General features: G+C 33.6%; 1 protein-coding gene across 2 annotated transcripts in view; it reads left to right on the top strand.

The window, feature by feature from the left end:
- LOC128985575 (eukaryotic peptide chain release factor subunit 1) overlaps positions 1 to 24,202 on the top strand; it is a 51,653-nt gene that overhangs the window by 20,543 nt on the left and 6,908 nt on the right. Inside the window, exons 3-9 of one of the 2 annotated variants that reach the window (XM_054405200.1) lie at positions 12,674 to 12,801; positions 13,128 to 13,278; positions 17,575 to 17,765; positions 18,568 to 18,697; positions 21,710 to 21,930; positions 22,119 to 22,266; positions 23,109 to 23,191. In XM_054405200.1, coding sequence (XP_054261175.1) covers positions 12,674 to 12,801; positions 13,128 to 13,278; positions 17,575 to 17,765; positions 18,568 to 18,697; positions 21,710 to 21,930; positions 22,119 to 22,266; positions 23,109 to 23,188 — 1,049 coding nt within the window. In that variant the 3' untranslated portion in view covers positions 23,189 to 23,191. The remainder of the gene's footprint in view (positions 1 to 12,673; positions 12,802 to 13,127; positions 13,279 to 17,574; positions 17,766 to 18,567; positions 18,698 to 21,709; positions 21,931 to 22,118; positions 22,267 to 23,108; positions 23,192 to 24,202) is intronic. The other variant, XM_054405191.1, reaches the window with a different exon arrangement.

The raw sequence follows: 24,202 nt of genomic DNA on the forward strand, positions 1-24,202 counted from the left end.
TCCCTTGGGCGAAAACAAACATAAAATGCCGTATAAGTATGGGTCTAAAATGCCTAGATTTCTGTTTGTCGGTCTGTTTGTGATTTTAAAAAATTGTTTTATATTTTGAGCATTTTTCAAGATTGAAATTTCAAAATTGGTATAAATGTGTATTTTGGTAGGTAAAAAGGGCTTACAAAGTTTCGTCCTAATATCTCAAGCCGTTTCAATATGGAGGCCATTAAAAACTTTTAATGCCAAATTTCATGAAAAAGGTAAATATTAAGAAAATTGTTTTTCAGATCAAACTCATTTTATTAGGATTTAAGTTCTTTATCTTTTTGTTCTGACAAACAATTTTCTTAATATTTACAGTTTTCATGAAATTTGACCTTAAAGATTTTAAATGGCTGCTATAGGCCTATTGAAACGGCTTGAGATATTGGAACGATACTCTGTAAGCCCATTCTACCTACTAATATACACATTTATACCAATTTTGGTATGTCTATCTTGAGAAACTTCTAAGATATTAAATAACTGAATATTAAAAAACACAAACAGAAATCCAGGCATTTTAGTACCCATACTTATATGGCCTTTTATGTTTGTCTTGGCTCAAGGAACAAGTCCCCAAATATGTCCAGACAATTTGGAAACACCCTGTATTTATGAATTTGAAGGAATGGTGTTTTTGGCCTCTGGGGACCTCAAAACGAAAAAGTAAATCGGTCCGGGGTCCAGGTCTTACCATGAGACCTACGGTAATAGCTTATTCCGTATATGGGAAATTTGCTTCACGACACTTGTTTTGGTCTTAATTTTTCAAGTTTTCGCAGTAACTTATACCTCTGAGTTCATTGTTTGGCCACGTTCAAGAAAGTCTACCAAAATCACTCCCAGAGTGTCCCAAAACACTCTAGCCCTGATTTTTCTTGCTGATAGCGTCTGCAAACACTTAATTTTAAGCTTTGCATTTGCAATGGGAGAAAACACAGTTTGATAAAAATCCGGTTCTTTAAATTTATGGATGCTATAGTATAACACATCTATCATAGCCATAATGTTCTACCACTGAACCTGAACAATATAAAAAAATAAATTATCATTTGCACAATATCACAAATCTCTATCTATATAGGCTACTTATTTAATACGCAAGCAGGTTTTTTGTGACAATTGATCCTCCGAAACTACTGAACTGATTGACATGTTTTTGGTGTCATTGGAAAGATCGTAACGTGAAGTTGTGCAGGACACTTTCTTTTTAGGGAAATAATTAGAGAGTGAGGCCCTGGGGTCCTTTAAAGTTTCATGTTTCTCCATAAGATTAACATGGGAAACAAAGATTTTTATGAAACTCCAGCTGTTGTCAGATATTAAAAGTGAGAAGGACATAAAATGTTAACTGTAAACAGTCAATAAGTTTGCTAATTTAACAGTTTGCTACAAACATTTACTGACTTGGTTGAAATAAAATATTTACTATTTGAATTTGGGTTGGCGTAAATATTACAATTTAAAATACCCCCGCCGCAGCAAACCTGCAGACTAAGCGAATTTCCATTTCCCTGAATGGATTTACACTTGTCTCCTTAAAAATATCACATTTATTCCCTATTTAAATAGAATCAGTTTAAAACATACTTAGGTTTGCTGCAACAGGGAGGGTAAAAGTGTTTTTTATGTAAAATGTTAATAGTTGGTAAGAAATAAAAACATTTTCCAAATTTGGGCAAAATATGTTAATAAACAAGCAAACTACAACAGTTTACTTATTCTCCATAAGAATAACATGGGAATTTTAAATTTACAATTTTTTGGAATTTTCTCCGTAACCATTAGGCGCATTATAACGCTTCAATATACTAAGTTATTTGTTTTTTTAAGCTCTACAAAATAGTTTAGAGAGAAATTGCAAAATTTTATGTTTTTTGGGTCAAAAATGGGAAAAACCCATTTTTACCCCATAAAAGCCCCCATAAACCCCCGTTCCCATGGTCCGATCATATGTACCAGTATGTGCATTTATGAATTTCAAAACACACTGTAGACTACGGCCATATCCTTCTTAAAGCCGTTATGGGTGACTTTCTAAAGCAATTTTAACGTCTAGAACTGTGGGCAAAATCTCCAATTTACCCATTTATTTGTATTGAATAAGTAGACATTTTTTAAACTAACTATGACGATTGCATTCATAAATCTCAAAACATATAGTAGGCAACGGCCATATCCTCCTAAAAGCTGTTTACTGGCTTTCTAAAGCCATTATTAATGTATATATCTGTGTCCAACTGTCCAAAAATCTCCCATTTCACATGTTATTTGTCTTTGTCATGAGTAAGAAGACATTTAAAAAATCAAACTATGTTGAACTTGCATTCATGAATTTCAAAACATAGGCCTACTGTAGAATACGAAGCCATATCTTCTAAAATCTGTTTTTGTGACTTTATAAAGCCATTTCTAACGTCTATAACTGTGCCCAATTGTCATAAAACCTTCAATTTCACCAGTTATATTCATGCCAGCAAGTTGACACGTTTTTTTAACCTTAAGTTTTTCTCCATTTCATAGATCTGTCACAATATTGTATAGTATCGAATTCAGTAATAGTATTGACTATATAAACTTTAACACAAGTGTTTATATAGTCAATGGTAATAGGCTACTGGTGCTACCGCTGATTGCGGATTGATGCCCGTGTAAAGTTAGTGGCTAGCAGACAATTTCACAACTAACTATGGAACATCAGGAAATCAGCTGTTTCACCGAACTTGCTCGGCGCTCTCCTTTGCCCTAGCGTGTCAACAGCTGACTTCTGTAAAATTGTGATGATGCGTACAACCACAGGCAAGGGAAACAAAGGTAATATTGTTTTATTCTTTGTGCTATTGTCCACAAAGTTTATCTATGTGCAACTTAATACTACTCCTGCCATCGCTTATTAAGTTTAATAAAAACTACATTGATGTCTGTTTTATGACGTTGCGTGTTTTAAGGACGAAACGTACGTATAAATTTATTCTTCCCGGGTCCAAGGGGGGGGCTTTAGCCCCTGTAGCCCCCCCCTTGGAACCGCCACTGCCACCTGTAATATCCCAAGACCAAAATACCCGATCAGGGTAATGCCAAACAAGTCGTGTTTTGACAGTTCCCAAGTGTCAGCTGCAAAATTTGTGCCGCGCCAAAAATTCATTTGATTTCTAATCGTCGTGACATTGTTATATACCAGCTACAGGGTTCGTTTATAATATAATGAAAGTTCAGAATGCGATCTTTCGAATGGTATATATATTGTTCACATGAGAGTTGTTTATAAGCGGTGTTTTCACCGTTTTGGTCAAAAATTTCAAAATTTTGGCCCATGCTAGCGTATTACACTGATGGCCATTCTAAGGCGTCACGGCGAATGAGCGTATTACGCTGGTTGGCCACTGCTAGGGTTAATCTTTACAAAACAGTTTAGAAAGAAATTGCAAAATTTGATGTTTTAGGGTAAAATATGGGAAAAACTCATTTTTACCCTATAAAACCCCCGTGCCCATGGTCCGATCATGCTGGTTCGCGAACTCCTTTGAATAAATGTAGGTTTACACGCTTATACTGAATTTCAACAAAATCTGGCTCGAGTTATCGCGCTAACTGACACATATATAAATATATATATATATACAGGGTGTTTCCAAATTGTCTGTAAATATTTTGTGAACTTGTCCCTTGGGCGAAAACAAACATAAAATGCCGTATAAGTATGGGTCTAAAATGCCTAGATTTCTGTTTGTCGGTCTGTTTGTGATTTTAAAAAATTGTTTTATATTTTGAGCATTTTTCAAGATTGAAATTTCAAAATTGGTATAAATGTGTATTTTGGTAGGTAAAAAGGGCTTACAAAGTTTCGTCCTAATATCTCAAGCCGTTTCAATATGGAGGCCATTAAAAACTTTTAATGCCAAATTTCATGAAAAAGGTAAATATTAAGAAAATTGTTTTTCAGATCAAACTCATTTTATTAGGATTTAAGTTCTTTATCTTTTTGTTCTGACAAACAATTTTCTTAATATTTACAGTTTTCATGAAATTTGACCTTAAAGATTTTAAATGGCTGCTATAGGCCTATTGAAACGGCTTGAGATATTGGAACGATACTCTGTAAGCCCATTCTACCTACTAATATACACATTTATACCAATTTTGGTATGTCTATCTTGAGAAACTTCTAAGATATTAAATAACTGAATATTAAAAAACACAAACAGAAATCCAGGCATTTTAGTACCCATACTTATATGGCCTTTTATGTTTGTCTTGGCTCAAGGAACAAGTCCCCAAATATGTCCAGACAATTTGGAAACACCCTGTATTTATGAATTTGAAGGAATGGTGTTTTTGGCCTCTGGGGACCTCAAAACGAAAAAGTAAATCGGTCCGGGGTCCAGGTCTTACCATGAGACCTACGGTAATAGCTTATTCCGTATATGGGAAATTTGCTTCACGACACTTGTTTTGGTCTTAATTTTTCAAGTTTTCGCAGTAACTTATACCTCTGAGTTCATTGTTTGGCCACGTTCAAGAAAGTCTACCAAAATCACTCCCAGAGTGTCCCAAAACACTCTAGCCCTGATTTTTCTTGCTGATAGCGTCTGCAAACACTTAATTTTAAGCTTTGCATTTGCAATGGGAGAAAACACAGTTTGATAAAAATCCGGTTCTTTAAATTTATGGATGCTATAGTATAACACATCTATCATAGCCATAATGTTCTACCACTGAACCTGAACAATATAAAAAAATAAATGATCATTTGCACAATATCACAAATCTCTATCTATATAGGCTACTTATTTAATACGCAAGCAGGTTTTTTGTGACAATTGATCCTCCGAAACTACTGAACTGATTGACATGTTTTTGGTGTCATTGGAAAGATCGTAACGTGAAGTTGTGCAGGACACTTTCTTTTTAGGGAAATAATTAGAGAGTGAGGCCCTGGGGTCCTTTAAAGTTTCATGTTTCTCCATAAGATTAACATGGGAAACAAAGATTTTTATGAAACTCCAGCTGTTGTCAGATATTAAAAGTGAGAAGGACATAAAATGTTAACTGTAAACAGTCAATAAGTTTGCTAATTTAACAGTTTGCTACAAACATTTACTGACTTGGTTGAAATAAAATATTTACTATTTGAATTTGGGTTGGCGTAAATATTACAATTTAAAATACCCCCGCCGCAGCAAACCTGCAGACTAAGCGAATTTCCATTTCCCTGAATGGATTTACACTTGTCTCCTTAAAAATATCACATTTATTCCCTATTTAAATAGAATCAGTTTAAAACATACTTAGGTTTGCTGCAACAGGGAGGGTAAAAGTGTTTTTTATGTAAAATGTTAATAGTTGGTAAGAAATAAAAACATTTTCCAAATTTGGGCAAAATATGTTAATAAACAAGCAAACTACAACAGTTTACTTATTCTCCATAAGAATAACATGGGAATTTTAAATTTAAAATTTTTTTGGAATTTTCTCCGTAACCATTAGGCGCATTATAACGCTTCAATATACTAAGTTATTTGTTTTTTTAAGCTCTACAAAATAGTTTAGAGAGAAATTGCAAAATTTTATGTTTTTTGGGTCAAAAATGGGAAAAACCCATTTTTACCCCATAAAAGCCCCCATAAACCCCCGTTCCCATGGTCCGATCATGCTGGTTCGCGAACTCGTTCGAATAAACGTAGGTTTACACGTTTGTACCAAATTTCATCAAAATCGGATCATTTTTGCTCGAGTTATCGCGCTAACGGACACATATATATATAAATATATATATATATATATGAATTTGAACGGATGGTGTTTTTGGCCTCTAGGGACCTCAAAACGAAAAAAAAAATCGGTCCCGGGTCCAGGTCTTACCATGAGTACTACGGTAATAGCTTATTCCCTATATGGGAAATTCGCTAAAAGCGAGAGAGCCTGGATAAATTGATAATATAAAACTGAATTAACATTGTGCTGCATTTCTTAGAAATCATTGAAAGAGCCGATTTGCAAACTATGGAAACATGGGAAATTCATAGAACACCACCAAGGAGAAGAAATAGAAATAATGTTTTTTTTATTTATAACCGTTATTATGGATAACCTAATGCGGGTATGAGTAAGGCTATTTGTAGACAACACTAAAAAACAAGATCAGCTTTTGAAAAATAAGATATTTACAAGAAATGTTGATTATTTCAATCTGTTATGTACATCTTGAGTATTTCCCTAATCTTTGAGTCAAATTTTTTAAAGTCATCAGAAATTATAACTTATTTGTTTTAAAATAACGCCTGTAATACTTAGCAATTGCTGGAATTCGAGCAACAGGTACACTAGTTATTCATTAAATTAAAAACAAACTTACTAAATTATTTGTTTTTAAGCTCATTAAAATTGTCTAGAGAGAAATTGGAAAATGTTGTTATGTGGGTCAAAAATGACAAAACCCCTTTTTACCCCACAAAATCCCGTTCCCAAGGTCCGTTCATGCTGGTTCAAACCATCAAACATCAAACCAAAAAAGTAAATCGGTCCCGGGTCGAGGTCCTACCATGAGACTTTTGGTAAAAGTGTATTATGCTTTATTTCTTTTGTAAGCTATTTTATTTTAAAATGTAGTATAGTATTAGTATTAGACTTTGTGACAAATCACCTGTCAAGAGAATTGATGTAATGTGATGATGTTTAATAAATAAAAAAATAAATAAATTACCTATATTCGCGCACATGTCGAAAGAGAGCGTCTCGGATGCTAGCAGCCTAGTATAATGCACCACATTTGAACCAATGCCCCAAACCGATTTTGTGCATCCCAGGAGGCCAAAAGTCACCGGACGCTTGAATTTCAGCATCCCGGGTGGCAGGCACAAAATCGAGCGTCCGGTGGCTTTTTTAGCATCCGACTCTGACATCCATAGTATAATCGCCCCCATTTGATTTAATGCCCCGCTAGCGTCCTAGTATAATCGTAGCCTTAGTTAAAATTAGCTGTCGTCATAAATGAAAAAAAAATGATAGTGCCGCACACCCTGTTGGTAAACCTTATAACTTTTTAATTCTATTGCATATCATAGAACCAACTTGTTTAGCTGAAACAGTTGACTACATTCTTTTTAAATACGAATACTAATAAGGTTAACATGGGGAGAAATTTTGAGATAAGAATAGGCCTAAATGTTAATCGGGAATGTGAGCTATCATCATGCCAAATTTCAGCCCAATCTGTCCACTTAAAATAAACAACAAACATACAAACAAACACACAAACTTTCACATTTATAATATTAGTATTAGTATGTGGAGTATGATATGATAATCCATATAGAAATTCAAATTCTTTACAAATTCTGTTACCTACGTCCGATTTTCCTTAAGCTAATTTTGTGACTGCTCTGGTGAACTAGGCCTACTCTATTTGAGTAAAAGACATATACTGGGGATTTATTTGTAACTTAGCCCATTTCAGTTGATGACCGGTTTAAGAATAATTTACCAAACTTAGGTTTACCTAACGAATTTTGGTTTCTCTTTGTAGCATTTTACATAGGCCGACATTATAATATTGCGTGTCACCATTAACTGATCGGACAACCATGACTTCGTATTACATGTTAACTCAAAGAAATCTGTAATACTCATAACTCTTGTGTAACATTTGATATTAATCTTAATGATTATTTAAGACTGTTAACTTATCTAAACAGATTATTTTTTTCCAATTATATGATTTTAAATAGTCTCCAAACATTGTGTTTAGTCATAATTACTAACTAGACACGTATTAAACTACAAAATAATCATAACTGAATTTAGTCATAGGCACAGATTTTTTTCAGTCATTAGATCAAAGCACGTTTGGTATTACTAAATGTATTAAATTAAATAAAACAATTATTTTTCTGTAAACACTTATTTGCAACCTAAGAAGTATTGATCATGGCAACAATTGTCATCACAAGATTAGAACATCTATTATTAAAGAATTTTTTTGATTTTTGTGTGTAGGAAATCGACCCCTAAATATTTATTTGTATAGGCATATTGGGTATCAATTTAAAGATTTTATCCTCTAGATGTGCCTTTTGCTGGTTTGGATGATATCCTGTGAAAGCCCTTTTTCCTATAGGCTTTTAATATTTCAGAGTTTGCGCTGAATTCTGTTCTTACATCAAAACAGATGGTCATGAAACAAATTCTACATCCATACAAAAGTGAGGTTATCTTACAGCTGGTAATGTTTTAGTGAATTCAAGGAAAATCCTTATATATAATACGTGAAGGCGATTTCTACGAAACACTACTCCTCCGTTAATAATGGACGGATTTTTACAAACGATGTGTCAAAATTAAGTATTTTTTGTGTAGACGCCCCCTTTCACCAATTCCTGTAATAAAAGTCTTCTGGCTTTGCCCCACAGGCCATCAAAATCCCAATGTATTTCTTATGAAGTAAATATTTTGTTTACTAGACGGATGAATAATTTGTATTAATTACAGCTGTTCATAGTAAACACATGATACATACAAGACCGTTCGTTTTCAGAATGTGTTCGATATCAGTTTCGAAAACTGGAGTGGAGCGAGCGTTCGTTTTCAGAGCGAGTTCGTTTTCAGTTTTGATAACTGGAGTAGAGTGATTGATTACATTATCTTTGAGTCGACTCTTTCAAGTCATCGGATATTGTTACTGTTATTCGTTTTGAAATAACGCCTGTACAGTAATACTTTGCAATTGCTTGAATTCGAGCAACAGGTGCACTAGGTTTTCTATAATCCCACTCGGATTATACGTAAACGAAATTTGCTCCCCATATATTTCTTATGGGAGTTAAATTTAATTTCTGTTTTCCGAGTTCGTTTGGATCTTATACCTGACCGATGTTCATGATTGAGGTCTCAAATTGAAGGTATGCAGGCACAGATTTGCCATCAAGCATCAGCATATATTTATCTTTAGTCCCACTCTGCTTATACGTAAACGAAATTTGCTCCCCATGTATTTTTTATGGGAGTTAAATTTGGTTTTTCTTTTCCGAGTTCGTTTGGCTCTTCTACCCGACCAATTTTCATGATTGACGTCTCAAATTGAAGGTATGCACGCACAGATTTGCCATTAAGTATCGGCATATATTTTTCTAAAAGCCCACTCGGCTTACACGTAAACAAAATTTGCTCCCCACGTATTTCTTATGGGAGTTAAATTTGGTTTTTCTTTCTCAGTTCGTTTGGCTCTTCTACCCGACCGATTTTCATGATTGAAGTCTCAAATTGAAGGTATGCACGCACAGATTTCCCATCAAGCATCAGCATTTATTTATCTATAGTCCCACTCGGCTTATACATAATAGAAATTTGCTCCCCATGTATTTCTTAAGGGAGTTAAATTTGGTTGTTCTTTTCCGAGTTTGTTTGGCTCTTCTACCCGACTGATTTTCATGATTGAGGTTTCAAATTGAAGGTATGCACGCAGATATTTGCCATATCAAGCAACGGCATATACGTAAAAGAAATTTGCTCCCCATGCATTTCTTATGGGAGTTAAATTTGGTTGTTCTTTCCCGAGTTCGTTTGGCTCTTCTACCCGGCCAATTTTCATGATTGTGGGCTGAAATTGAAGGCATGCACGCAAAGATTTCACATCAAGCATCGGCATATATCTACCTACTGTATTACTCGACCAAAAAACATAATTTTATTCATTTTCGAATTCTTTATTTTAAGATGTATTTCACCAGTTATAATTATATAACTCTGCATATTTTGGTCTAAGAACCTTCAGTGAAATACCGGCTTTTATTTAAGCTATTATTTATTCAAATCGTACGAGTTTCAAGCAAAATAGGTGATCAACCAACATAAAAATTATTTTTCATAAGGTTTTTCTATGATTAAAAATCACTATCTCCAGTGTTGTTCTTGTTTTCTTTATGTTTTAGACTCAAAATAATCAGTAAATTATAGGCTTTAATTTGAGCTATTGATAGTTTGAATCAGTTAATCTCAAGATTACTGTATTACTTAATAAAAAATCATAAATTGGATTATTTATCGGATATTATATTTATTTTAACGCTGCGGAGCAGCATGGGTCCTGTAGTATCATAATGTTATTTGTATCAAATGTAAATAAAATACCCCTGGTACAGCAAACCTGCAGACTAAGCAAATTTCCATTTGCCTAATTGGATTTACACTAAAATGTCTCCTTAAGCAGGAAACCCACTGGTCCGACACTCTCCGACACGACACCTTCCGTCAAGTCTCCGACACCTTCCGACAAAATTACTTTGCATAACTTTAAATGGACTGTAACCCACTAGTCCGACACGACACCTTCCGATCCGACACGTCACGACAACATTGCTCTCTGAGGCATTCTTGTCGGATCCGTCATTTCTCCACTCTGCGTGCACTAGGCCTAGATTTAGTCACTGTCTAGCTTTGTGTGTGTGATCACAATATGTGGAACAGATACGGAACATGTGATCACAAGTGTGTGATGTTTTTGTACAATTATTGGTTACAGAAAAAATTCAAAAAATTTTTATTTTAAAATTCCCATGTTATTCTTATGGAGAATATTGTAAAATATTGTAGTTTGCTTTCTGATGGATATATTTTGATTAAACTTAGCAAATTTATTTATTTTATACTAAGTTATTAATATTTTACTAAAAACCACACTTTTTTACCCTCCTTGTAGCAGCAAGCCTAGGTACTCATAAAACCTATTGTTAATTAAATACATTTAATTGAAAATCAATTCAGGTAAATAGAAATTCTCTCATACTTACAGAGATCGTCATAAATGTTATAGAATTTTGTATTATTTGTTCTTGTCTCTCAAACTACTGCTTGTGAACAGTATGTGATCACATGTTCCATTGCAACTGGCACTGTTGGAGTGGTGGTGTATTTCCCGTTGGAGGCCTACTGTCGGTGCCCGTCGGACTAATGGGTTAATGCCTTAAAATTGCGGAAGGTGTCAGAGATTTGACGGAAGGTGTCGTGTCGGAGAGCGTGGGTTTCCTGCTTTAAAAATATCACATTTATTCCCTGTTTAAATAGCATTAGTTTAATGAGTACTTAGTTTTGCTGCAACAGGGAGAGTAAAAGTGTATTTTATTGCATGTTAAAAGTTAAGTATAAAATAAACGAATTTCCAAAATGTGATCAAAATATGCTCATAAACAAGCAAACTGCAACAGTTTACTTATTCTCCATAAGAATAACATGGAATTTTAAATTAAATTTTTTTTTTAATTTTCTCCGTAACTGTTAGGCGCATAATAAGGCTTCAATATACTAAATTATTTGTTTTTTAAGCTTTACAAAATGGTTTGGAAAGAAATTGATAAATTTTATGTTTTTAGGGTCAAAAATTTTTACCCCATAAAACCCCCCATAAATAAACTCCCGTTTCCATGGTCCAATCATGCTGCTTCGCGAACTCGTTCGAATAAATGTAGGTTTAAACATTTATACAAAATTTCATTAAAATCGGATGATTTTTTTCGAGTTATCGTGCTAATGGATGCACACACATATATGTATCTATATATATATATATATAGATAATTTTCAACTGAACTCAGAGCAATAAAAAATTTTAAATTAATTAAAACATCACGAATTTGAAGTCACAAAGTGGCGCTGGCTACTAGTGTTTTTTATGCATGATTTTCTTATAGGCTACATATCTTCACAATATACTTCACATTACGTTCTCTAAATGGATGTATCAATCTTCATCTGTTCTATTATTGTTTATTTTAGGCGAGTCTCTCCCACCAAGCTCTGTCTCAGACATTGGACTGACCCCTCCTCATATATATTTCCTGGCCACAGTGGGGACTTGTCATTACTACTAGTTCTAAGCTTGACACTCAGGTTGTAGTTAAATTATGCAAGTGAAGGATTTGTTATGATCCTTATTTTCAACATTTTAACCTTTGGGCTAAAAGGTTATAATGGTACATTGATAAACCTATATACAGGGTGGGGCAGAGTGGACTCCCTAGTTTCAATCAGTCGCTGAAGAGCGTGCGCGCGAGTTAGCGGAGTGGGAGAGGTTTCATGTGGTGGGGGGAAAGACGCCATTGTTAGTAGTCACCATGCCATAAACTGGCGAGCATCGTGGTTTTGTAGTCAAAACGTTCTTTAAAAATAAGTATAGTGTGGTGGCGACCCAGCGTGCATTTCGTAGACGGTTTGGTTTGAATTGTCATGATAGTGTTCCCGATGCTAAAACCTTAAGGAAATGGATTACCGAATCTGCAACTGAGGTTTACAAAGTTCGACCAAGGACCTTGGAAGCCCTTAAGGAATTAATTGTTGATATTATCACTGGAATAATGCCAGGTATGCTGCGTAGAGTTTTTGAAAACTTCATTGAACTGCTGAATATGTGCATCACTCGTCAAGGTCTTCACCTGGACGATATCATTTTTAAAACTTAATGAAAAATAAATGGCATTGTATTTAGATTTCAGAAATAAAAAGCTTTTGTAGTAATCTTGTATGGTTTTTATACAGTTAACCGATCAAATCAGGGAGTCCACTCTGCCCCACCCTGTATTAGGCCTATGATAAATTTTGAGGCATAAAGTTAATTTGTTGTAATATTTTTTAATGAACTTTGTTGCAGTGCCCCCCAACGGTCTAGTTATATACTGTGGAACTATAGTAACTGAAGAAGGGAAAGAGAAGAAAGTCAACATTGATTTTGAGCCTTTCAAACCTATTAATACCTCCTTATATCTTTGTGACAATAAGGTATGAAATACAAGAGTGTTTGTTTTTTATAACATTAAAATTAATCAATTGCTAAAAATAAATCATCAAACGTCAATGTCAGATAAAGAAAAATGGTTAAAAGCCTTTTAAAATGACAACTCTTGTCATTTAAAAAATATTTGAAAGTTAAGTTTAAAAATTCAATTTGTGTTTCCCTAGGGTAGCAAAGGTTTGGTGTAAATGTTAGATATTGCCCTCCTTTCAGATATTACCCTCCTTTCTCCGTCCTTTATCCTCTGCTATGAGATCCAAAGCAATAATCCCTGAGTATTTCATTAGTTGGTTATGATAGACTTATTTTCTAGTTTCACACAGAAGCCTTGACCGCACTACTAGCTGATGACAACAAGTTTGGTTTCATTGTCATGGATGGTAATGGTGCTCTTTTTGGAACATTGCAAGGCAACACAAGAGAAGTCCTGCACAAGTTCACTGTTGACCTCCCAAAAAAGCATGGTTAGTATAGATATCTATTTAAAGAAATAGTCTTAGTAGGGATGGACAACATTGGATTTTTAGTTAGGGACGAGATTTTTTATTTCTCATAACATTTTGAGACGAGATCGAGACAGGATTTCTCATACATAACGGGAAATGCTTGTTTGACATTTTACCTGATTTTGTAACATTGTGAGATGACTGTTTAAATACAAAAATAATAATAGACATGAATATTTAATATCTTTTATTAAAAAGCATCAGTATAAAAAATGTATATTAATTATGCCTAACTTATTAAAAATAATGCTCATGCTTAGGAAACAAGGTGATATAAGTTAGGATAGAGTTAAACTTATCCTAAAATAAAATAGCAATATTAATTTTTATAAAATACTTACTTGTTTTGGCTACGTTTACAGTAGTAAAACATGCCTCACACTGCTTACACTCAAAAAAACTTCTCAAATTATAAAACAATAAAATTAATATTTACATGTAAAGAATTCATTAAATATGAACGCCTTCGCAAAGAAAACGCAATTACAACATGTGCTTGTATTGCAGGTGTTGCATTGACTTTTTGCAGCCATTTTTAACTTTTAGCGAATTTCCCATATAGGGAATAAGCTATTACCGTAGTACTCATGGTAAGACCTGGACGCGGGACCGATTTTTTTTTTATATATATATATATATATATGTGTCCGTCAGCACGATAACTCGAGCAAAAATGATCCGATTTTGATGAAATTTGGTACAAACGTGTAAACCTACGTTTATTCGAACGAGTTCGCAATCCAGCATGATCGGACCATGGGAACGGGTGTTTACGGGGGGTTTTATGGGGTAAAAATAGGTTTTTCCCATTTTTGACCCAAAAAACACAAAATTTAGCAATTTATTTCCAAACCATTTTTTAGAGCTTAAAAAAACAAATAATTTAGTATATTGAAGCGTTATTATGCGCCTAATGGTTACGGAGAAAATTCCAAAAAATTGTAAATTTAAAATTCCCATGTTATTCTTATGGAGAATGAGAAAACTGTTGTAGTTTGCTTGTTTATGAACATATTTTGATCAAATTTGGAAAATGTTTTTATTTCTTACTAACTATTAACATTTTACAAAAAAAAAAAAAAAACAGTTTTACCCTCCCTGATGCAGCAAACCTAAGTACTTGTTAAACTAATTCTATTTAAATCGGGAATAAATGCTATATTTTTAAGTAGACAGTTCAGTGTAAATCCAATCAGTCAAATGGAAATTCGCTTAGTCTGCAGGTTTGCTGCGGCGGGGGTATTTTTTTTTTAATCTCGTCATGAAAAAATCTTGATGAAATTCCTGAAATTTTGAGATTTGATTTCGGTCTTAGTAACCCTCGTACCTTGGCGAGTATGCTATCGTAGATTCTAAAAATATACTTTGTGGTTGGCTGACCAGGATTTGCTTTTTAAATAATATAATATATAAGACTTACCGTCTTGAAGCAATCCAGTATTTGTACTCAGTGTACAGCTGTTTCGGCTTCATAAAGCCATCAGTATAAATGTTTGCATATTTATAATGAATTGACCTCTAGAAGAATGGGCTGAAGATGGCTTTATGAAGCCGAAACAGCTGTACACTGAGTACAAAAACTGGATTGCTTCAAGACAGTAAGTCTTATAATATATAATATTATAAATGCAAATGTCTCTCTACAAATTTCTAAAGAAGTTTTTAAGCCTTCTGTCTAATCTCTTATAGACTAGGGGGTGGGCGAATAGTGATTTTTCAATTTGAGTCGAGTCGAGTATTTTAGTAAAAACTTTAGTATAGAGTTGAGTTGTTGCGCGTTAAGTAGGCCCAGGGTTTAAGCTACGGAAGCATTTTTAGTTGGTTTTTTAAGCGATAAAATACTTTACTTATAGGCCCCACTTAAATATTAAGAAAACTCACAGTACCTAAAATATGCCGTGGTCAGGGAAATAAATAGAAATCGGTCAGGGAATTCACTCAAGATATTTTCTTAGGAACCCTGATATACAGGGTGATTGATATAAGTGTGCCAGCCGTTTTATTCGAAAACAATAAGAGATATCAAAAAAATTTAAATGGTAAATGCCTTGGATGTTTTATTTAAAAAATTGTAGTCAAGTCAAAAAAATCATTTTAGCCGCCATTTTTCCAATATGGCCGCCAACATTGATTTTTCTTATGGAACACCCTGTATTTTATGATGTATTCTGGTAGGAAATGTAATTTTAAGATGATTTTATTCTTGTGATTTTTTTCATAAACCTACCCGTTTCATAGATAATAATGGTTAAAGTTTTGAAATTTCTGCATGAGAAAGAATTTCGATAAAGGCCTAAGCAAGCATGCCAGCTGTTTTATTAGAAATCCATTCAAAATTTCACAACTTAAACCATTATTATCTTTGAAACGGTTAGGTTTATGAAAAAAATCACAAGAATAAAATCGTCTTAAAATCACATTTTCTACCAGAATACATCATAAAATACAGGGTGTTCCATAAGAAAAATCAATGTTGGCGGCCATATTGGAAAAATGGCGGCTAAAATAATTTTTTTGACTTGACTACAATTTTTTAAATAAAAAATCCAAGGCACTTACCATTTAACTTTTTTTGATATCTCTTATGGTTTTCGAATAAAACGGCTGGCACACTTATATCAATCACCCTGTATGTGTGTGTGTCCGTTAGCACGATATCTCGAGCTAAAATGATCCAATTTGGATCAAATTTGGTACACAAATGTGTAAACCTATGTTTATTCAGACAATTTGGCGAACCTGCATTATCAGACTATGTGAACAGGGGTTTATTAGGGGTTTTATGGTATTCATATTTTTGACCCGAAAAACACAAAATTTCACAATTTCTTTCCAAACCATTTTGTAAAAAAAATAATTGCCTAACAGTTATGGAGGTAATTATAAAAAAAATTAAATTTTAAATTCCCATGTTATTCTTATGTAGAATAAATAAACTGTTGTAGTTTGCTTGCATGGATATATTTGTATCAAATTTGGCAATTTTGTTTATTTCATACTAAGCTTTTAACAATTCAATAAAAAAACACCTCAGTACCTTCCCTGTAGCAGCAGACCTAAGTACTTATAAAATTAATGTTATTTAAATAAGAAATAAATCTGACAATTTTAAGCGAATATTTTTGTGGAAATCAAGCCAGGTAAATGGAAATTTGCTTGGTATGCAGGTTTGCTGCAGCGGGAGTATTATTAATTGGTTTATGTAAATTAACGGCTCTTCGGTTAATCATTACCTTCTAATATCTAGTATTAGGTTAGGTTAGGCTATCAACTACCACAAAGAATCTTGGCCGATAAGTAGCTTAGCCGACCACGGTGGCAGAATTCCGTGGGTAAAATTCCTTTCTCAGGTTTATTGGGATTTTGATTATTTACAACTTTTAAATGGAAATGTGAGTTGATTGAAATAAATAATAATTTAATCGTCCGAAAAGTTCACAGCCGGAAATCTACCCCCATACCTGTGATGCCAAAATGACGTAGGCCAGGTAAATTTCCGGGGATAGAATTCTGGCGACCTATATGGTTAAAGGGGGGGGGGGGATGGGGCTGGGGTAGTAAAAATTCACCTTCTCTTTGGTTAAATTAGAAAATAGTATTTAAAGAAATTGTTGTTCTAATCAATAATATAGGTTTATGTTCGTAATTTATCAAATCCTGTCTTATTACAACTAAACTATTAAGAAAATACTTAAGCGCTATGATAGTTTATTACGGTGTATTTTATCAGTAGCAGAATAATTAGAGAAACCTGTAATTAAGTATAAAATAATGGCTGGAAGCTACCTCAGAGGATAGTTTACGACCTAAAAGTTTAATTTTTCGTTAGTAAAATATTTATTATTTTAAACTTTGCACAGGGTGTCCAGCGTTAACATGGACAAACTCCATGAAATGGTTCTATAGGTCAAAATGAAGAGAAAATTAGGAATCAAAAGTTTTTCCAAAATTGATTCGTTAACCAGACATCTAGCATTTTGTGTTTTTTACATAAACATTTTTATCTTTGTATTGTTCCAACCGATAACGATGTAGGTACCGGTATTTTAGAGTAGAAGAGACCTATGTTATAAAAAATAATTAACTTACTACAATTTCTATCAAAATGGCTGTCATTTTAATAAAAAATTTAAATTACAAAAAAATTGCTGATATTATCAAAGAAATGTCAAGTATACTTTACAACATTACAACATTAAGTTCAAAAAGAAATTTTAAAAAGTTTGATTTATTAATGATTCTTTTGATGTTCAGGAAGAGGAGGTCAGTCCGCGTTGCGTTTTGCTCGTCTGAGAATGGAGAAGAGACACAACTATGTTCGGAAGGTAGCAGAAGTTGCAACTCAATTGTTCATCACTAATGATAAACCCAATATTGCTGGACTTATCCTGGCTGGTAGTGCAGACTTTAAGACAGAACTGAGTCAGTCGGACATGTTTGATCCTGTGAGTTCTGTTTGAACTAAGGTTGTATATTAAACTAAGACTAAAAAAAAAATTAAAGGTTACCTACATTTTCTTAGCAATTTTCGCAGAATCTATTTGATCATAATGTTTTTTTACACTAATTCAGTAACGTTACATTTTTTGTTAGCTTGGCACTGCTGAAGCGCAAATTTTGCAAGAGTCAATATTGCTGTATAGCTACAGCAATATTGTATACCTATATATATATATTGTATATATATAATACCTTATATAATAATTTGTATACCTGTATACCTACAAGCATTGGTGTAGATATTTGTTTCACAAAGGTGTCTGCTATTCTTATGGGCGTATTAGTATAGAAATGGGGAGTGAGCTGGTCTAGTGGTTAGAGTGCAGGACTCCGGTCCCTGGGGTTCCGGGTTCGAATCCCACCAAACCACCACTGGAATTGATCCAAGTGACAATTCCACAACCCCTAAGTCTAGTCTGAAATAATGTGAAAAACAATTCCAGGCTCCTACCTTTCGTCCTAAGACAAAAAAATTTGTATATTAATTAACCCCATACCCTAATATTGTTGTAATAATGTAGAGCAGGTAATACCTTTTGATATTGTAGATCATGAAAACAGAATGGAGGTAGGAAGAGGTACAGTTATTACTAGGGATTTATTGAAGAGCTCTTCGTGTCATAAAATATTTTAGATCTAGCTCAAATCAATATGTAGGCATTTTGTTTATTAATCTAATTTTTTTAAATAAACTGTAAGGGAAGAACATTCAAACTTGATTTGTGAATGTTAACATGTAATTTTCAGAGGCTTCAAGCTAAAATAATTAAACTAGTTGATGTATCATATGGTGGAGAAAATGGTTTTAACCAGGCCATCGAGTTAGCTGCTGAGTCACTGCAAAATGTCAAATTCATACAGGAGAAAAAACTAATAGGTATGCTCCTTTGTTTAATCTCTTAAGTAACATAATATGTAATGTAAGTTAACAGTTTTGTTCCAGTAAATGTACTTTTAGTTGTCCTTTTATTTACTGTCTTATAAAGAAATTTAATGAAGCAACAAATAAAACCTTATGAGCCTAAATTAGCTTTAATGGACACTGATGACAAATGGTTTTGTATTTCCAGGATGAACTACAGTACTTCACAATACTACAGTTATTTTTCAAAACTTATTTTGTAGTAGAGATGTGCGAGTGCGGCCATGAAACTCGAGCTTATCTTTGAACTCGGCAGTTTCGAGTTGAGTTTTGTTTAAAATTGTAAAAAATCAATATTTGTTAAGATATAACTTGTGTTTATATAAAATGCTTTTTATAATTTGTATTAGGCCTACTGTAGATTCTACAGTAATACAAACATTTCTACAGTGTAGAAATAAGCAAGAGGTAGTTGTCTTAACCTATTTTTATAGCTGTCACAACAGAATAGGTAAACTCAAAGCAGTCGCCAGCGACTGACTGGCAATGGCATAATCTGGACTTGACACAGAATGACATGATCGGTAGTGATTTTGTTTTTAAGTACTGTTTCACAATAGAAAATTCCACTACTGAACTGTTACGTTCAAGCAATAAATCTATGTTTAAACAAGTCAGAATATAAACACTATAAAGGTAAAACAATAGAAGGGAGGGAGGGGTTGGGCAATGACCTTGAAAGGAGCGGGCATAGCAACAGTGGTGTAGGGGGTTAGTGGGAAGGGGAGGGTGAGACCTTTGAGCTATATTTAGACCATACTAGACTTTCACAACTTCCCAAATAAACAAGAGGTAGTTATCTTAATCTATTTTTATAGCTGTCACAACAGAATAGGTCAACACAAAGCACTCGCCGGCGACTGACTGGCAATGGTATACTGACTTGACACAGAATGGAATGACATGATCGGTAGTGATTTTGTTTTAAAGTACTGTTTCTCAATAGAAAATTCCACTACTGAACTGTTACGTAGGCAAATTTATGTTTAAAAAAGTCAGAATAAAAACACTAGAAAGGCAAAACAATAGAATGGAGGGAGGGGTTGTGCAATGACCTCGAAATGATCGCATAGCAACAGTGAGTAGAGTAGGGGGTTGGGGGGGGGGAAGGGAAGGGTGAGACCTTTGAGCTATATTTAGACTAGACTTTCACCACTTCCCAAATGGCTGGGTGGATTACAATAGCAGGTTTTTTCCTTCCCTGGTTCGACTTTTGTCTTTTTGTGTTGGAAATTTGAATAATCAAAAATATAATTTGAATTGACCACAATTATTTAGCATTGATATTACAATTTGCAAGGGACCAGGAGAAAAATTATTGGAATTAGAGTTAATGCCATGATTTGCATTTTTATGTCAACATACAACATTGCGCAATCATGATGTTTTGGGTCATTGGCCTTTGTAATATAGGTAACGCATCTGTTATAAGTCGATAATTATAAATTGATGTTCCCGTGGTTGAAAATAATTATTCTGTAAACTTGTAAAACATTAGATAACTCATAAATAAGTATAAAATAATACATAAAGATAATAATTGCACTCCTGAAAAGGATATTAAGATAACAACATAAAAACATCATTATACTTTCTCTTCGTTCTTCCATTCTTTCTCGGGGGTCCCTTCATTCTACGCATTACTCATAATCAGCTGAGCTGTTATCATCCAGTTATTGATAACAACAACAGATTTTTTTTTTATTGTAGCTATTAGAGAGTAATAACATAGACTAAGCAATGTATTTTTTATCTATGGTAATAAACAACAAATGCTTTCTGTTACTAAATCTTACAAATATCTGGATTATAGTGAATTAGGCTTAAGTCTAGGTTTCATTTGATTTCTATAACTACTATTGTATGGGCGTATTACATTATTCAGTACAATGTTCAATCTTCAATTGTTTTGTTTAACAGTAAGGTAGGCTACTTGTAGGCCTATTTAAGTATTTTATTTTGAACAAACATTTTGAGTATTTTGACAGAATTTTTGTTTACAACAGACAAGATTAGAAAATTTAATTTTCTTTAATTTTAAAAATTTATTTTTCCTTTACCCACTGTCAAACCATTGGAAATTGTGTATGCCCACTGTTAGAAAAACCACACCAACTAAGAAAAATGATAATAAACTTACAAAACTAAAGGTGAAAATGTAGAAAACAAAATTAAAGTTGTAGAATAAATCTCTATGCCTACTTTATATTGTAATTGCAACCTAAATAACGAATAGATGCAAGTATTAAGTAATTTTAGCCAAATATTATGGAATATTACTTATCAATAGGGATTAATATAATTATTTTTTTGATAAATATATGCTCTTTTACTTATTTTTCGCAGAAGTAGAAGTTCATTTATGAGCTCTATTGTTGTTGTTTTAAAATTATTTTCTATGCATTCTATTGATATGTTACTGCACATATATTAATAATTGATTCATTTATAATCGTACTTTAGCTTGTAACAAGGTTGTTTTACAAGTTACATGCTCTAGGCCTAAGGAGTTACTTAAACTTACACATCCTCTGATCTTTTTGATTTAAACTCAACTCGAACTCGAGAATCATACTTATTTTGCCAATTACTCGACTCGACCTGAAAAACCTGTACTCGCACATCTCTAAAAACATCCTTTATAAAGTTTTAATTAAAGTACAATTCATACATAAGAACAGGTCTTTTGTCATAGTGATATATTTTAAAATAAAATTAATAGTGACTATCTGTGTCCAAAGTCCATACACAAAACTACCAAAGATAGTCCTGTACATGGACACAGATAGTCCTGTATATGGTCACAGTTAGTCTTTGATATTGCCTAGCTATATGAATTATTTAAAAAACCTGCCCTTGAAAAAAGAAAAAAAAACTTATCTTTATTTGGATCAGATTTTTTCAAGATCCGGATCCTGCACAGACATTTTCTTGGATCCGCCCATCAATAGTTTTTATATATTGCAGGACGATACTTTGATGAAATTAGTCAAGACACCGGCAAGTACTGTTTTGGTGTTGAAGACACTCTGAGAGCCTTGGAGCTAGGTTCTGTAGAGACTCTTATTTGCTGGGAAAACTTGGACATTCAGCGCTACGTGCTGAAGAACCACACAAACGCTGAAGAGAAAGTCCTGCACCTCACACCAGAGCAAGAGAAGGACAAGACTCACTTCACTGATAAGGAGGCAAGTACAAGTAACGCTTTATACTCAATCTTGTGAGACATACTGATAGTGATTGTACCGCATAAGGGGAAAAATCCATTTTAATCCATCTACAAGATCAGCTATGCACTCTAAAGTTTAAATTATATCCTCAATTCCTGGCTTGTACTTGTGTTAGGATTACTCTTGTAACAGTGTTTGTATGTTAGAGTGGGGTGGAGCTGGAGCTAGTGGAGAACCAACCATTGCTGGAGTGGCTGGCCAACAACTACAAGAGCTTTGGTGCTACCCTGGAGATAATCACTGACAAGTCACAAGAGGGCTCACAGTTTGTCAGAGGGTTTGGTGGCATTGGAGGTGAGTTAATCCATTCTTCTGGTGTATTAGGCCACAATCCATGTTACTCTGTCTTTAACTGAGTTTAAAAAATGGGATACTAACAAATTATGTTCCAAGTCCTTATACATTGATTTTCTTATTTGCTGAAATAGGTTTGCAATTCCAATTATAATTATTAATCAGATAATAACCTGCAGTAATCCTACAAACAGTGCAAACCAAACTTTTACCAAGGAGATAAGAGAAATAAGATTAATCATACCATACCCACAGACAAATGTAAGTTTGTTATTTAATAGTAGACAAATATTGAATTAAAAGAAAACAATAATGTATTGTAAAGAAAGTTTGTAAGAAAAACCATTATTCTTGTTGCCGCTGTAGTCTGTAGTCCTACAAGTCTGTTCCTAGTAGTTACAGAGTCGGAAATAACAGCCTCTGCTGGCAGTCCACTGGTTTTGCCTGTGACCAACCGTTTTGGACATTCTTTGTTTGGTTTGGCTCATCAATAATTGTAATGGCAGTGCTGTTAAAGCTACTTTTAAAATAAATTGATTCCAGTGTTTAGTTTACCTTCAATTGCTTAGGTATTTTAAAATATGCCTACTCAGATGTCATTGTTGGGAATTCTTTTGGGATTTTTTTGTCTTTGGTTCTGCATCTTAATCATTAATGGTGTAGATAGTAAATTTACATTGTATCAATCAAACATAAATATACAACAATCAGACCGTCATTTAAGTTGAGAATCAAGCTTAAAATCAGAGGTTGTGTTACAATATTTGTTGTAAGAGCAGCTTGGGGTGCAATGAAGTGTGGTAAGTGGACTAATGTTAGTGTCTGGTATTTAATGCAAACAGGAATTCTCCGATACAAAGTGGACTTCCAGAGTCTCCAGGCAGATGAGCCACTAGATGATGTGGACCTAGATGAGTATTGAGAGGTGACTTGCTTGCCTAAACATTTCATGTTGCATTCTTTATTGTTGAGTTGTTTTCTACATCTTCATGTTATTCTTTATTTTTTATTTGCAAACAAAGGTACTCGGTTTTTCATTCCAAGAAGTAAATAAGTTATTTGCAAGGAGCAATCTATAAATTATTTGCTTATCATGTTATTTGACAGATAATAATAGTGATATTTAAAATTATAATCTTGTTATTTAAAATTATAATCTGTTGTTAAATTGTAAGATTTGGTATGTATAAAAGATCAATTAATTGTTGAAACTAGTCATATCCAATTCCTGCTACTTTATTGCCACATCTCATTGACTGAACAAGTAAATAATTGTATGGGCCTACTCTAAACAAATGATAACTATTCTATAGTTAGTTTTAACAAAAAAAAAAGCTCTAGACTAGGATTGTAATTTAAAAAAATGGCGATAGCATCTATCTTATCTAAGAATATGCATAGTACACGTAGAAACTACAGGACATTCAATATTGTGTTATCAATGTGTACTATGGTCTACCTGGACTTTTGCTAAGGTAAGCTAGTTGCTATCGCTCTTTTATTCTAACGATCACTTTTAATCTTCATTAATCTGTTTTTGAGCAGCTTCTGTGAGTTTATTCTCCTGGTAAAAGTTGCGTTGAATTTAAATTCCATCTAATGATATGATTATTGGTTAACTGAGTACCACATTCCAGCTACAGTGGAGAGAAGTAATTAATTGGTAATTCAAGTATCTGATTAAGAAGGGAAGATTAGGTTATATATAATGCTATTTTCTTGGACATATCCCTGTATTTTATTAAAAAACTTATTGGCACCTAGTTGATTGAGCATTGAGCTGATGACTTCAGCATTTTTCTGTCTTCTATTGCAAAGCTGATCGATCAGCTCTTTAGCGTACTTCAGACTTAAAGTATGGAAAAATCTATCATGAGCTTTAGATAATGAGTACAGTACAGCTTTAATAATTAAAACTCCAATAATCCGGATTACA

The sequence above is a fragment of the Macrosteles quadrilineatus genome, unplaced genomic scaffold (genome assembly GCF_028750875.1).
Source record: "Macrosteles quadrilineatus isolate MER2022 unplaced genomic scaffold, UCM_ALF_1.0 Scaffold_1__1_contigs__length_201487025, whole genome shotgun sequence".
Lineage (NCBI taxonomy): Eukaryota > Metazoa > Arthropoda > Insecta > Hemiptera > Cicadellidae > Macrosteles > Macrosteles quadrilineatus.